This window comes from Ictidomys tridecemlineatus, chromosome 16 (assembly GCF_052094955.1).
Source record: "Ictidomys tridecemlineatus isolate mIctTri1 chromosome 16, mIctTri1.hap1, whole genome shotgun sequence".
In the NCBI taxonomy this organism is placed as follows: domain Eukaryota; kingdom Metazoa; phylum Chordata; class Mammalia; order Rodentia; family Sciuridae; genus Ictidomys; species Ictidomys tridecemlineatus.
In genome coordinates, this window is record NC_135492.1 from 53,636,578 (window position 1) to 53,652,734 (window position 16,157).

At 49.2% G+C, this 16,157-nt stretch overlaps 1 protein-coding gene across 5 annotated transcripts in view; it reads right to left on the reverse strand.

Moving 5' to 3' along the window:
* The window catches only part of Mitf (melanocyte inducing transcription factor), a 178,901-nt gene extending 170,992 nt beyond the window's left edge, over nt 1–7,909 (reverse strand). For 4 of the 5 annotated variants that reach the window (XM_078033605.1, XM_078033603.1, XM_078033604.1 and 1 more), the window contains exon 1: nt 7,662–7,898. In XM_078033605.1, coding sequence (XP_077889731.1) covers nt 7,662–7,765 — 104 coding nt within the window. In that variant the 5' untranslated portion in view covers nt 7,766–7,898. Of the gene's footprint in view, nt 1–7,661 lie in introns of all 5 variants that reach the window. The other variant, XM_078033611.1, reaches the window with a different exon arrangement.
* Nucleotides 7,910–16,157: the final 8,248 nt, after the last annotated feature.

The window sequence follows — 16,157 nt, forward strand, 5'->3', positions numbered from 1 at the left end:
ATCCCTGGGCTAGGCGTGGACAGACATGACCCCAGTGGAGAGGGAGGGAGAGCCCTGGGCAAGACGGCCCCGGAGGGAAGGAGAATAATGAAAACACGGAGACCCGGGGTTGGTTCTGCAGAAACAAGCGTGGACTCTGACTCACCTGACATTAGGAGACACTCAGCCAAGCTGCCAACACTCAAGGAGATGCATGCACACATTTCTCTCCCCCTACTCACACCTCCCTAAGGCGGAACACCTACGCAGCGTCCACCTAAGGGAGCTGCTTTAGGGACATTCCCTGCTATCTTCTCAGCGGCCTTGCAGGGCAGTTACCACCCCGAGAAGAGGGAACAGGTGCTGGCATCAGAGAGGCTGGGCAACTGGTCTAAAGTCACAGAGCTAATGAACGGCAGGGCCAGGGTCTGTGTCTTTCTGCCTCGCGTGCGGGTCTGGCCTCAGACCACACCTTCACCACGGCCTTGATGATCGTCTGGCCCCTTTCTCAGTCCACTCTACCAAGAACACCCCGCTTAGTTTCAAAGCCTTTAGCAAACTTGATCTCGTGCATTTCTCTGGCTCATGGTTGACACGGAGGCTCCCCTACCTGGTGGGAAGCGCCTGCTGACAGAAGCCTGCCCAGTTAGTTGCCGCTTGGTGTCCTGTGGCTAGCACGGCGCCTAACCTCAGCGCTGCCTGCCAGTCACTGTTCTAAGGAGGGAGCGAAGGAGGAAAGCAAACACACCGGCCTTTCTGACCTCAAAGTCACTGCTTCTGCGGGGAGTGCTCGAGGGGAGGCTGAAAAGCAACTTGGAGAGGGCACTGCGGGTGCCCCTGGCCTCAGGTACGATCTGCACCCTGTGCCGTCTTCTCTCTGTTAGTCCCGCTCCTCCAAAGCACTGTCCCTCTCGCCTGTACGGAGTCCACCTCCAGCTCTGACGGGCCACCACCTGCAACAGCTGGAGCAGAGGCTGCAGGAGCCCCCAGGAAGGTGAGAGCCCCATGACTCCAAGTCTCAGGACAGGTGTGTCCCGGGAACACCCCAAGGTTCCACCTGTTCCTTCTCCACGGCATGCTTCCAAGGCCACAAGAGGGAGAGGAGAGAACGGCAAAGAAATAAGAAAGTCAGTCTTAAGAAACGGCCTGAGGGGCTGGGGACGTGGCTTAGGGGGGACTGCTCACCTAGCACACAGGAGGCCCTGGATCATCCCCAGCAAAAAAAGAAAAATAGAAAGAAACCACCTGAGAAGCCAAACCTGGTCTCCTGAAATGCCTGCCGATGGAGAGGGGGTAGAGAGCCCAGACCTCTCCTGCCAGTCCTCTCATCCTCCTCTGCCCTGACAAGGATGCAGGCTCCCTCCTGGGTAGGGACCTCGATCCCTGGGCTCACAGGGGCCTCTGACAAACGACAAACACGCCTGTATAATGCCAAAGCCTACGAGGACGGCATTTAATACCTCTGAGCTGCCTTCTTGACTGTTTTCTCCAAAAATTGCAAACTTGGAGTATAGTCAAACATATTTTTTTAAGTTCATTCTGACTTAGCAAATCTAATAGTAAAGTTCATTTTATACTTAACCACCACTCACACACAAACACAAAAGATGAAACCCTTGCTTATTGTCCTTGCAAGATCACACACACAAAAAAAAAAAAAAAGAAAAAAAAAAGTAGCCAAGGGTTTGGTGGTGTTTTGTTTGATGTTTTTTTCCCCCTATTATTTATCCTAATACTGCCAGTTCTGAGACAAAGCAGTTGGGGGAGAAATTTAGTAACTTTGATTTGTCCCAAGATACATTTTTTTACACTGAGGTCCTATTCCTGACAGTAAGCACATGTGACCTGTTCTAAAAAAAGGATATTTTCCACTTCTTGCACAACTGGAGCAGATATAAACATCAGCCTGTTCAGACTGCAGTGCAGAACTCAAAGGAAACCAAACATACACACGCTTTAAGAAACCCTATAAATAGCCGTCACTGGGAGGAGGAAATCTCCAGTAACACACTGAACCAACACCCAGGATCCCACTTTCATCAAGCGCTCCATCTAATCAGACAAAACTCATCTGCATGATGAGATGGGAACATCTGCAGGCTGGAGCACCTTGGTCCTCTCTGTTTGGCTACATGATTCTGTGTCTCAGTTACTGTTGGGAGGAGGGGAGAATCACTATCACGGTGACATCTTACTAGAAAAGAAAGAATTGGCATCATTTCCCAAAAGTGCTAGATGTCACACTGAGCACTTACACACTTGTGCCTCATTTTCAAATCCAAGCCTAAGAAGATGGGCTCTGTTGATCCCATTTGGCCAGTAAAGACAGTGACCCACCAAGAGGCCAAGCCTCCGGACAGAGAGGTAGTGATCAGTGGCAAAGCCACGGCCACAACCCTGGAGCGTGGCTCCCCCTAAACCCGCCTGCCCGCGAGCATCCAGCCTTGCCACCTGCAGTCTGGGTTTAGCCTCCCAGGTGGCTCACACTTGAGACTGAAGGACGTCTCAAATGCCCCTTCTCTTCCTCTAGTGAGTCCCCCTTATTGATGCCACCTGCCCCCCCCCACAGCCCACGCTGGCTGCTTTGGCTAACTGGGTCATGGGTTCTGTGTCCCACCCACTGAAAGTTTGGAGAAGGAACCGTGCGATACATCGTACAGCTCTGCACAATCACACAAACCGCGTTTAACACGGCAAGGGGACAAGAGCGCGGGGCTGGAGCTAGTCTGCCTCGGTTCCAACCTGGTCCGAGAACTTGGAACAAGTTCCTCTCTCAGTGAGCTTAATAAGGGTGACCAAAAGACATTCCCAAAAGTGAGAATTAACTGAACAATACTTAAACCAGTCAAATATTCAGAATAATGCCCGGCATGTGGTGAGTGCCAGGTAAGTGTTACCCACTTCTAAAATTAAGATTAGTACCCTTGTTGTTTTTGTTTCCTATTAGCACCTCATGCAAGTTTTGCAAACACTAAATATGTTTTATGTAATTAAAAACAGAACAGGGCCTGGCACACAAAGCCTACTAAATAAACATTAGTCATCATTATTTGTATTAATTTCCATGAGCTAGGACTTGAAAAGTTGTGCTGAATATGAATTGTGTGTTGATATCATAATTGTCAGGTTTTCTTTTTTTTTCTTTTTAAGCAGCATAAAGAAATTGTTATGGACTGGGTCAAAATCATAAAATGTGAAAAGACAATTATCTGAAAACTTCATTAGAAGGAAAGCAAAAACATAAATTTGCTGAAATTGAGGGGATTTTATTGCATAACCACACGGCCCTTAGAGAAGCTAGCCACAGTCAACCAAATACAAACACAGACCAGAATGTCGGAGCTTAATTTTTTTAATTAATTAAAAAAAAAAAAAAAAAAAACATCTGCTAACGTTTTCTGAGCACTATGTGCCGGGCACCTGGGTAGGTAAAATTTCCCCAAATTGTGAAAGTCATAGTATTGCTCTCAAGGTCGCTGAAGAAGCAGACCCCCATTTGCCAGATGAGGATGCTGAGATTAAAGGTCACCCGCCTGCCTGACTGGACAGGCAGAGACAGCCGGAACTCAGCTTCTCATCTCCCTGACGACAGTTCCCTGCAGATGGGCAGACCAGGAAAAAAAAAAAAAAAATCCAGAAAACTTTCAGCAACCAATAAAAGACTGAAAGTGAAGTTGTGTTTTTCCAAGACTGGATCATTATTTCATCAAAGGGCCTTTTTAATGTGAACTCAGAAAGGGAAACCGCAGCATTAACCCCATGAAGGGTAGTGGACTTCTGCCCAAGTATGTCTGTGACCTGTCCCTCATGCAAACAGCACCTACTGCTCCGTGAATCAGCACCTGCTGTCCCCTGTCCTGGCAGCACCCACCCAACACTCACTTGCTTTCCACTTATAATTTGCAGGAAGTTTATTAACAGCTGTTTAAAACAGTACTGCCAACTCAAGAAGAAGCTGGAATTTGACTAAGCCAATTCTGAAGCCTGCCCAGGAAGAGGGCATTAGCCATTACAAAGCCACAGACCTCTGCACCAGGAAAATCAAGCTGAAGGGCCCGGAGACGAGGCTGCACATCTGAAGATGTTCTTCCATCCAAAGACCCAGAGTTCTCTTGCTTGTGGGAGCTCAACCATGGCCCCACGGTTGTGTCCCTGGCATGACTAGGCCAGTGTAGGAATTCTGGGTTCACTCTGACATTTCTCCTCTGCCTTGTGAGAGGAACCAAAGTGCCAAAGATTCTTCTCTAGCACCTTCCTCAGAGTAAGCATCTCCCTCCAGCTCAGCACGGCCAATCCACGTGACCCAAAGGGGGTTCTGAGAACCTAAACCCAACAACCTCTCATTTCTAAGTTCAAGGAGGTCTGAATTAGGAATGATCTGTGTCTCTCCTCTTGATAGATGAGAATATCTTCACTTAGCCTCAGTGAAGAACACATAAGTTCCTCTTTGGAGCATGCTTTGGTGGCATCTTTTTTTAAAAAAAGAACACCCTGTTGAATGCAAAAACAGAAACCAAATACCTTGCCCCAAGGGGGATACCAAGGAAGGCCACATACAGTCAACAATATTCATGGCCAGGTATTATCCTATATCAGCAGTTCTAAAGTGGAGTGACTTTGCCCACCATGGGCCACTCTGCAGTCATTTTTGGTTGTCACATCTGGCGGAGGAGGCACTGCCGGCTTCCGGCAGGAGGAAGCCAAAGATGTCACTGAGCGCCAAGCAGTCCGCAGGACAGCCCTCACCACAAAAGAGTGATTGGGCCCAAAATATCAAGAGCACTAAGCCCTAGAAACCATTCTGGGCCCTGAGAAAACCCAACAATCAGACAGGAAGAGAGAAATCCTGCTCCTTGAAGCTTGCGGTCTAGCGTGGAGACAAATAATAAACATTACTTATTGGAAAATTATACAGTAGGTTACAAGTAGATGGAAGAAACAGAGGGCGGGGAGACTGAGTTGAGAGGGATGGCATTGTGAGCCTTGTGGGCCCAGAAGGCCACACCCTCAGTGTGAAGGGAACGTGGGGGTGTCTGGAGGCTGGGAGGAGTGGGGCTTGGGCAAAGACCGTCCAGGCAGAGGCAAGCATGATATAGGAAGGCCCTGGAGTGCCCCAGGAAGAGCCTGCAGGCCAGAAGGGTGGAACATGAGGAGCCCCAAGAGAGCAGCAAGACAGAAGGTCAGGGTGGACAGGCAACCTGACCATGTAGGCCACCTATGGCATTTTAAAGACTTTGAGTTTCCTGAGAAAATCTAGGAACCATGGTGGCAGGTTTTGAGCAGAGAATGACAAGGTCAGACTTGAGTTTGGACCCAGGGTTTCTCCACCTCGGCTTTGTCCACATTTGGGGGCCAGATGATATGTCCTTGTGGGAGGGCCGTCCTGTGCACACAGAATGGATAACAGCAGTGCCACCCCTGCCTGCTAAAGGCCAATAACAACCCCCTTCCACTGTGACCATCCCAGATGTCTCCAGAGGCCAACAACTGCTCCCTGGAGGTAGGGGTGAGACTCATCCCTGGTGGAAAATTGGTTTTAACAGTGACATTGTGACTGCTAAAAAAAAAAAAAAAAAAAAATCATTGAAAGTGTAACACGGAAGGCAGGCGACCTGACAGACCTCTGCAGTGACCCAAGGGACCATCTGGAGAACACGATGGGCAGGTGATCCAGCCACAGCAGCCTTAACCCTCGAACTGTAGCTTGTCCAGCCAAGACACAGAAGCAGCCAGGTGCCCCAGCAAAGAGGTAAGGCAAAGAGCAAGGGAGGGCCCAGCGGAACGGGTAGGTGTTCCAGTCGCGCAACAGATGCGGAGTCGGTGCTGGGAAAGGCGACCAACTCCACGCATTTATTCACAGATTTTATTTAACCGGCTTATTTAGAAGCATGTGTCTGCTCCCCAGACAAGTTTTCCAACAACCTTTTTAATTTAGTCCTCCTTCTCCATACCGTTGTGTCCCACACCTGTTTCCATCAGTGATGTGCGAATCCGCTACTTCCCACGTCCCCGAACCTCTCCTCACACGTGCAGGGTAGCCAGCTACCAAGAATGTGCACCCAGGCAAGGAATTTTTGCTGACTCTAAGAAAGAACAGGCCCAAATTCTTAAACAGGAGCATTACGGGCACTCATCTGGGTTTTTCCAGATGGTATTTTCCTTACTCCCTCGAACTTATTTAATGTTATGTATCAGCTACCATCAAAAATGTTCCCAACAGTCCGGCCAATTCCTGTCTTTCAGGACTCACACACGCCCGCTCCCTCATTCTGGCCATGTAAGCATGACCGCTCAGTAAAACACTGGTCCCTTCAGCGAATGCAGATAAAGCCCCAATGAGAATGACCAACAATACCCCTTACACAATATTATGCAAAGCCCCCAGCCCCCAACACACACAATCTAAGCTCCCACACAAAATAGCCATTATGCAGAGAATCCACCAACTGAAGGCTGCTTCATGCCTCTAACTGCACAGGAGACCTCCTTCCAATTTGCATTAAGCATCTGCAAGCAGGCTGTCTCTGCAAGGGCAGCTGCCCATCCTCCAGATCCCCTTCCCCTAAGTGGACTGTCCTGCCACCCCCTGAGGGAACGGCACCTGGCTCCCCTCTCCATGAGGCTCTCTCCAGAAGCAGCCTCGGTCCACCTCACGCTGACTCCACTGCCCTTCATTGCCCCTGTCATCTGGGCCCCCTCACCCAGGCCCCAGTCACCACCAGGGGCAGGGCAGACTCAGAGGGTGCCGTACTGTGACCTGATGGCTCGCAGTCACAGCCTTATCTATCCCACAACGGAGAGGGCTAGAAATAAACCGTTCGCTGTCACAGCCTCAAGTGATCACCAGCTCCTCGGGAACACTCGAAACGAGAAGCGAGAGGCCTCCCGAGTGTCCACAGTAGGGAGAGAACGGAAGAAGCCCCGCCAACTCCGCCAGACTAGTGGGGACAGAGGCAGCCAGGGGTGGGCGCTGGGGGGTGGGCCGGATTGGAGCGGCTTCGCGCCTCTCCCGAAGTTTCGGAAGTCCTCTGCCAAAAAACCACTCACGGCGGCCAAGTGGAACCCGCTCGGGTAAACGCCCCCCACCGCGCAGCGGCCCGCCCCCGCCCCAGGAGACCGGTCAGCGGGCCGGGCCCCAGCTTCACCTGGCCGGGGGACACGCCCCGCCCCTCCCGCCCGCGAGTGCGGCGACAGCAGGTGAGCGGCGGGCGGGGACCGCACCTGGAGTCCGCCGGAGGCCGGTGTTCCCAAAGGGGCAGGACTTCTCAGAGGAGGCTGCCGGCGAGCTGATGGCCTCCGTGGAACGTCGCTCACCGGCCACCCCAGCTTTCCCTCTCCGATCCCATGGGGATCTTGAGAAAAGTGGCGCAGTCAAAACTGTCCCCATCGCACCTGGTCAGCGATCCGGCCGGCGCTCCTCCCCCACCCGGCGCCGGGCGCTCCCCAGCCCCCACCAGTCCCCGCCGCGCACCTCCACGCAGGGTCCCCGCGCCCCGACAGCGGCCCGGCCCCAGGCGCTCCCTCCCACTCCGAATGTGCGCCGCCCGCAGCGCCCGCAGCCCGCGGGGCAGACCGCGCAAGGGCACGGGGTCCTTGTCCCAAACGCCGGAGCCAGCCCTCCTCGCCCCGGGTGGAGGTGCGGCCCCGGCCGCCACCGCGCCCCGTCCAGCTGTCACCCTCACCTGCTCTTCAGGGGCTGACTTTTGAGTTCGTAGTAGGTTTTGGGCTCTTCGTGAAACTCCTCCCCGACTTCGAAATCCGGCACGATCCCCGATTCCGACTGCATGGCTCCGGCTTCGCGGCCCCGCGCCGCTCCGATCGAGGGCAAAGCGGGGCGCCCAGGGAGGTGGTGGCCGGGTCCCGCCGCGCGCCCCGCGCAGCGCCGCGCAGCCCGCCCGGCCGAGTCCGCGCTCCCGGCCCGGGCGCCTGGGACCTGTAGTCCGCGGGCGCGGGGCACCCCAGCTCGCCCCGGCCGCGGCTCCCCGGAAAACTACAGCTCCCAGAAGGCCCGGCGGGAGGCCACGTGGTGGACACCGCCAGCGCAACTCCTGTTTGGACTCACTGTCAATGTCAGGAGCGCTCGCCTCCTCTCCCCACTGGCTTCAAGGGTAGACCCGGCTGTTTAATATTAATAAGAGCGAACTCGGCCTGCGCCTTCGTCCTCGCCGTCGCCCCTCCTCCTAGGTGGACAGCTGCTAGGGCGCGCTCGGACCTCGTCTTAAAAATAAAATAGCGAAGGGTTTGGGTCCTGGAAACTTTCCGCATGCACGTCTGTCTTCAACTTAAAGGACTTCCTAGCAGTCCTCGCTCGTCTCTGGGATGCTGCGACATTGTCAGCTTGTCCTCGGATTGGAGCTCAGTGTCAGAACTTTCTTCACTGCGTAATGAAAACACAGTTGGAGAAGTTGTTCCTGCGCGTCGCTTTTCTGGAACCAACCCAGTGTGGGCTTTTATAATAACATTCAGCAGAGCGGCTCTTTCCCCGCCTTATCCAACAGCCACCTCTAATCTAAAGCAGCACTTTAAAGAGCCCGTCGATTTTAAAAGGCACGAAGTTACAAAACGACGTCATGAGCGTCTGCTTTCAATTTCTCCGTCGGCTGGGAGTTGGAAGGAGGCTGTCATGCCCCTTCTGAGCTTCCCAGCGCTCAGGTGGTAGAATAAAAGACTCGGCTTCAGCTCATTAGTACTTCCAGCCTCGCCCTCCGATTAGTTCCAGGAAATGTCTTCCTTTTATAAAAAAATGTCTTGAGCCAGAGCCTTCTGGGCCGCGGGGCAGAGCTAGAGGGTAGCGTTTGGAGGTAGAAAAGGCTCAGAGTTGACATCAGCGGTCCTTCTAAGTGCCCTGCCCCTCAGGGCCGCCAGTTGATTCCTAGAAGATCCGGAGTCCTCATCTACAGAAGAGGAGATTGGGAAGTCTGTTTTAGAAGGTGCTGCAAGGTTAGATGTGAGAGTGATTTACCATAATAACAATAAAAAAAGATCTTCTCAATGGCCATCCTCTTTTTGCTTTTTAATTTCATCTTGAAGATATTCTTTTCCCACTAACATCTCTGTGTTAGTCCTTCCAGAAGTAATAAACGAATGGCTAGCCTAGGAGAAGACTCTAAGAAGATGATATCCTAGGAGTTGCCGGTTTTGACTCTCGTTGAAGCATTTTAATTTCACACCAGAAAAATGTCTCCCAAGGGATGGTTTGATTTTAGAGCTGAGGCTCTCAGGGGGAATGGTGAAAGTACAGGAGACTCGCTCTGTTGCAATAGCAATTGCCAAAATCCCATAATAAAATGTAGTCCTCTAAACACTCCCTATAGGTCCCTTCCTCTAACAGCACTATGGCAACCCTATGGCAGAATATCAGAAGCCCTCCTAAGGGCAGCAGGCTATTCCTTGACAGAGAAACGACTAGAAATCAGATGTCAGAAGTGGAGAAGTGTTGCTTCCCTCCAGGGGAAGAGGAGAGCGGAAGGGAGTGAGCGGTCTTGCCTCCTCAACTCTTCTGTGTGCCCGCCATCTAGGTGTTTGCGGGGAGAACTGATCTGCATAACTTGGAGCTTGATATGGTTTAGATGTGAGATGACCCCCAAAAGCTCAGGTCTGAAACAATCCAAGAAGGTTCAGAGGTGGGATGATTGGATTATGAGAGCTATAGCCTGATCTGTGCATTAATCTACTCATAGGGATTAACTGGGTGGTGATGCAGGCAGGTGGGGTGTGCCTGCCTGATAATTCTGTCCCTGGTGAGCAGAGCTCTCTCTGCTTCCTGATTGCCTGGTCCTGGGCTGCTTTCCTCCTCCACTTCCTGCTGCCATGATGTTCTGCTCTGCCTCAGGCCCAGAGCAATGGAGTTGGCCGTCTATACATGGAGACCTCTGAAACCATGAACCACAAATAAACTCTTATCCTCTAAATTATTCTTGTCGGGTCTTTTGGTCACAGCTATAAAAAAATCTGACTAAAACTGAGCTATTACAGACATTTAAGGAGTGTGGGCCAGAGACACTAAACTTCTTGCACAATAACAAACTGTTGTCCAGCATTAGGTGGAGGAGGAACACTGGAGTCTTCTTAGTTTCTTGGCTCAGACCAGAAGCTCTATAATCCAAGAAAAGCTACAGACCCTCTTCTTAGAAAACACAAACTTAAGCAAAATGCTGGTCCTTTGACCTTTTGAAGACTGTCACAGACCTCATGCTAGAACCAATGAAACACTTCATTATGCTGCGCATTACACCAGTCACCTGCCAGACATAGGGATCAGCCTCAACTGTGGGGGGGTGGAGGGACCCATCAGGAAAGCCAGCACTCCCAAGCTTGCCTCCAGCCAAGTGCAGCTTCCAGAGAGACCTGAGGGCACAGAGCCCTGAGCTGAGGTTGCCTTGAGGCTCACATGGAGAGCTATTTTCCCCTGATCCTCTTCATCAGTCTCGTCCCGTTCTTGTTCAGGAAAACCTCCCAGGATTATGCATTACTGCACCATGTGCCTCCCATGGGAGTGGGCATGTGACCCCAGCCCCTGTATCATCACCCTAAGAAGCCATTGCTCCTGTCGGTGGATAACATCCTACAGGCTGCCAGACCTTGATCCCATAACAAAAAATGGCTACTTGATGGACATTCCCTGTGATTTCTCTGAGTTAGAAGCTGAGAGCAGATACCCCTTCTAGAAACAGGTGCTGCATCAAGAGTTCTGTACACTCCAACCGAGGGCTGTGATTGTTAGGTGTGAGAGGAATGGCTGGAGACTAGAGTTATCGTTATGAATATTACATCTTTAACATTTCATGTACACTTATCATGTAACCTCCTCTTGGCTCTCCCAGCAACTCTACAGGGATGGATGAGCAAGGGACTCCAGGTCACTGTGCCTTGAACAGGTGCTAGGTGTGAGTATGGCATTGTGTTACGCACTCCAGCTACAAAAATGAACTTCCCTTCATCCCTGCCCTCCTGAGCTCACAGTGAGGAGCTGAGACGGCTCACACGGCACAGTGAGAAGCCTCACAGAGAGCAGCAGAGCTAAGCAGCTGATCGCTGGAGTATGGTTGTCCCTCGCATCCACGGAGCTCAGGATTCTCTACGAAGCACCTACCTGTGCCAGGCAGTGTATGCTAGGCAATGACATGCGTATGGTGTCTGCATTGGGGACAGGACTCCTGCCTTTTTAGAAATAGGAATGGGCATGTTTATCACAGCACAAATTACAGAACCCGCCCAGGTGCCAATCAACAGGTAAGTGGATAAAGAAAAGAGGTACATATACAGCGTGGAGTTTATTCAACCACAAGAAGAATGAAATGCTGTCATCTTCAGGAAAATGGGTAGAACTGGAGAGTATCACATTAAGTGAAGAAAGCTAGACTCAAAGAGAAGTGTTGTATGTTTTTCTTATACGTAGAAACTAGTGGGGAAGAAAGCTGGGGTGTCTTCCAAGTAGATGAGAGCTCATTAGAGTAGAATAAGGGGTTCAGGACAAGAGAGTAAGGGAGGCTAAGAGGAGTTACCAAGGAGCAAAGTTGATCATATTATTTATGTGCATGTACCAATAGTCCACAGTGACACCCACCATTCTGTATAATTAATATGCACCAAGAAAAAGTAACAGGTAAGGCAATGCATCAGGAAAGACAGGTAACTCTGCTCAAAAGAGCAACACTAGACCCTGAGGGTGGGTGGTGAGGAAGAATTCCTGGAGATGTGACTAAGCTAGATCTTCCAAAAAGAAAAAGAGAGGGGAAAAATCTAAGTCCCATGAAAACTGAATGTAATCAAGCCCCTAGGTCTAACCTCCAATTTATAGGAAAAGAATGAGTGAGAGGAACAGGATAACAGCACCAATGAATGCAGTCAGTTGGCCAGAGATCTATAAGTTCTACAAGACATCCAGAAATTCTGCAATAATAATAACAATAATGATTTTTAAAAATGAATAGCATGAAACAAGGAGAAGCAAGAATTGCTACAGGCTGAAGGAGACTTAAGAGGTCTATTGGGTATGTGAATTATGTATCAATAAATGGTAAATTGGGGGGGGGGAGAGAGACATAGTCCTTAAGTACATTATGTGGAAATGTATGTGGAGCCTCATTCGAGTAAACCAGTTATAAAATCTCACGGTGGGGAAAAGAGAGAGTTTGGATATGGACTGCACACAGTGAGTGATGCTCAGTAAATTTCACTATTTTGATGAAGTATTTATGGGTGAGATGATGTGAGGTCTTGGAGTTGTCATTGAATCACTCTCTCCTCTCTTTCTATTCCCAAAGAGTCACTGAAAAGAAAGTTGAAAAATAAAATACAGGGCTGGGGCTCAGCGGAACTGCACCTGCCTGGCATGTCCGAGGCACGGGGTTTGATTCTCAGCATCACATATAAATAAATAAAGGTCGATCAACAAATTAAATTTTTTTTTTAAATGATCAACTGCTGGAACTGTAAGATAGGTTTCAGGAAGTCACTGCAGTCGTCTCTTGTGTGTAAGTTGGGGACATTTCCATGATCAAAAAGAAATTTTTTAAGTGAGAAAGAAAAGAGAGAAGAAACTAGCATACTGCTTTTTAGATGATTTGCCATTATGGATGATACTAGATGGAAAGGCGTATCATTCAAAAAATAAAACACAGACCTGAAGAAGCCTGGGTGAACTTGGAGAAAAAAGTCGATGGATTTTAGCAGAAAGGAATGTATTCAAAGCATCCTGAGAGAGAAGGGCAGCAGAAGCCAGCACAGCCACCTTGCAGCAGCAATCACTCCCAGCCCGAGGCCCCGGAAGTGGGCTGCAGAATGCTGCCTGGCCACCGCTGCAGCACGCCTGACCCTGTGGAAGTGCTGCCTGTCTCTGGGACTGGTGTTGCCACAAACACCCCACACACACACAGCCAGGAGCCCACTACGTCAACTCTTCCACTTCCCACCCAAGGTCCAGGCAGAGTTGACTGGTGATCTAGGTTTTGTGCCCAAGCCCCAACTACAAGCACTGATAGCTGCCTAGAACACGCAGCTCCCTCCTTCTCTCACTATTTTGGAGACCATGAAATTATATATATAATATATATAATATTATATATATATATATATATATATATATATATATTGCAGCCTTCCTGGAAGTAATGAACACAGCTACAGAAACCCACGAATCTTCCCACCCCCCAACTTTTCTTAACGTAACTTTTGTTTTTGTGATTTGAAATATATTCTAATGAGCACAGGAAAGAACAGTAAGAATGACATCCAGCTACCTACAGAAGAGGGTGAGACAGTCCCAGATGAAGACCAATATAATACAAGAACAATGCCAAGGGAGGAGGAGGAGGGGAGGGGAGGGGCAGCGGGCAGCGGGCAGCTTTCCTACACCTCTTCCCCGTGTTTGCCAATTGGAAGAATCTATGCTAAGACCTGTCCATGCCCAAGAAACCAACAGAAGCTGCAAAATGATCAGACATGGAACTTGTGGAATGTGAAGGTGATTGATTAAAGGCATAAATCTCTTTCACTGCTTCTTAGGGTTCCATGGACATTCTCCAACCACATTCCAAATGTCCTGTGCAGTGTCCAGGGTTTACCTGTGGGTCCTGAGCTAGCGGCTAGCTTCTGAGCCTATCGTCCTTGCAAACGCTGTGTGGAGCAGCTCTCTAGAGCTACTGGAGAGACACAAGGGGACAGAAAGGAAAAGGGGATGTCGTGAAAACCTAAGGAAGACCAGGAGGGTGGAGGAAGGAAGGGGCCAGGGGAGGAGGACAGAGAACAAGGGGAATAACCCTGGTCAGATCATGTTATGTGCATGTATGGACATTCCACAATGAATCCCACTACTGTGCATAATTATCACGCATGAATAAGAAATTAAAGGCGCATTAGTATGAATTATGTTTCAATACAGACGTTCTTAAAGATAGGGTTCCCGGCCATGTTCAAGTTGAATCCTTTTTGGTTTTAAATCAAGAATTACACTTGTGTTTTTAAATTAGGTGAAAAATTCATAATTTGTCACCTAAAAAAAAAAAAAGATGTCTGAAATAAATTTTTCATTAAAAAGGACAATGCAGCCAGGTGTGGTGACGCACACCTATAATCCCTGCAGCTCTGGAAGCTGAGGCAGGAGGATCCTGAGTTCAAAGCCAGCTCAGCAAAGTCGAGACACTAAGCAACTCAGTGAGACCCTGTCTCTAAATAAAATACAAATAAATAAATAAAATGGGTCTGGGGTGTGGCTCAGTGGTTGAGTGTCCCTGAGTTTAATCCTGGTACTCACACACACACACACACACACACACACACACACACACACACACACACAATGATGCAAAAAAAATTGTAATTCTGTTTTCATTTTAGAAACTCTGTGTGTGTGTGTGTGTGATGTTTGTTGTACATACATTAACTGGTAATATTTACTATGGGCTGAGGGAGAAATCATAAAGAAATTTCACTTTCAGTCACACATTTTTGTCAATTTGTCATTTAGGTCAGTGATAAGAACTGCAAATTGAACAAAAGTGATACATCAGACAACCCTTTAGGATTGACAACCCCTTAGGATTCTACTTAGTGCTTAATATATGACTTTCTGTAATCCATTATTTCAAATTATTTCCACCATTAGTGAGAGAGCTAAGAAAAGCAGGCATTAAAGAAACTGACCGACAGGTGTGTATGCATCTCCAAGTCTATAAAATTGTACACAATAAACACGTTCAGCTTTTTCTGTGTCAATCACGTCTCCAAAAATAAGATTAAAGAGGCTGAGCAATAATCAATCAGAGCATATATTTTCCTGTATCTTTTTAAAAATTTCCCCAATAATATGTTGGCTTTTGAAGAATTGGAAATGGTACAATAAAGAAAACAAATTGCAATTGACCTACCAAAGAAAAACACTTTTAGCATCTTGGGGTCAGTAGTTTAAACTTGCTCCTAAAGTTAACACACACATGCACACACACGGAGAGGGGGGAAGAGAGAGAGGAGAGAGAGTTCCGTTCTTCTGAAAGGGACAAGACCATAGGCCATGGTTCTGGGACTGTTTTTCTCCACATATTTTGAACAGCTTTTCACATTTAAAATATACTCATTCTTAATGATTGTATCACACATGATATTCCATCATGTCAAAAGTTGTGTAAAATGCTAACAAATGATCCCTGGATCCACAGTTAACTCCTCCTGAATCTGCAAAGAATGAAATATTTATGAGGGGTTTTATGTGAAACGTATGTGCATTTTCCTAGAAAGAGAGCCCTTGCTTCCCCTCTGTGTCTGTAAGGTCTCTGTCATTAAAGACACAAAACCAAACAGAAGGGCTGAGTCCCTGGGTGATAGGGCTGTGCTGCGACTGGACAGTCCCTTCTTGGTCATCTCCCTTGTCCCCACTCTTTCCTTGCTACAAACAGTGCTACATGGACATTCGGGAGTTTCCAGTTTGCGGCTCAGAAAACATGAAGAGCACATGATGATCTCCACCATTTAAAGGTGGAGGCCTGGCCACTGGCTCTGCTCAGAGGCACCATCAGCGTCGGGAAACCCTCTGGCACTGAGACTGCATCAGCTCGGCTGAACAGAGCCTGCCATGGGCTGTCAGGCAGAAGAGAAGCAGAAAATTCAGCAAATTCCTAGGGGAAGGAAAGAGAAAGACAGGGAGAGGGAGCGAAAGGAGGAGACAGCTCAGCAATAAGCCCTCATTTCTGATTGTTCAGCTCCCTTCCTTCTTTCCTCTGCCTCCTGCAGGCCTCCCGGTGCCTGTGGGGAAGGCCCACGCCATTCCAGGTGGTGCTGGTGAGGCTGGCAATCAACCACTGCCCAGTTCCCTCCTGTCAAGGAGGAGAGCTGCTGACTGAGCCGGACCAGTAAGCACCTCCTACTGGGACCCCCGGAGGAAGGCTGGTGGAGCTGAGGCATCAGGAGCAGCCCCAGCGAGTGGGCCCAGGAGCTCCTGCTGCAGAATCAGCCAAGGACCCCTGGCTCCTGCCCCCGCCCAGGCAGGCTGTTCCGCTACTCCTTCTGCTCTCTGAACTACACAACATTCTTCCACTTCCTTCCTTCCCCCGACTTAGGTGAGAATCAGGGTTTGTTGCTTGCACACCAAAAATCCTAGTACCATTAGAATTGGATCCACAGGTACAGCCAAGCATAGCTTTACGCTTTGCTGTTGAAAAGAAAAACACAAATGCTTACACGGG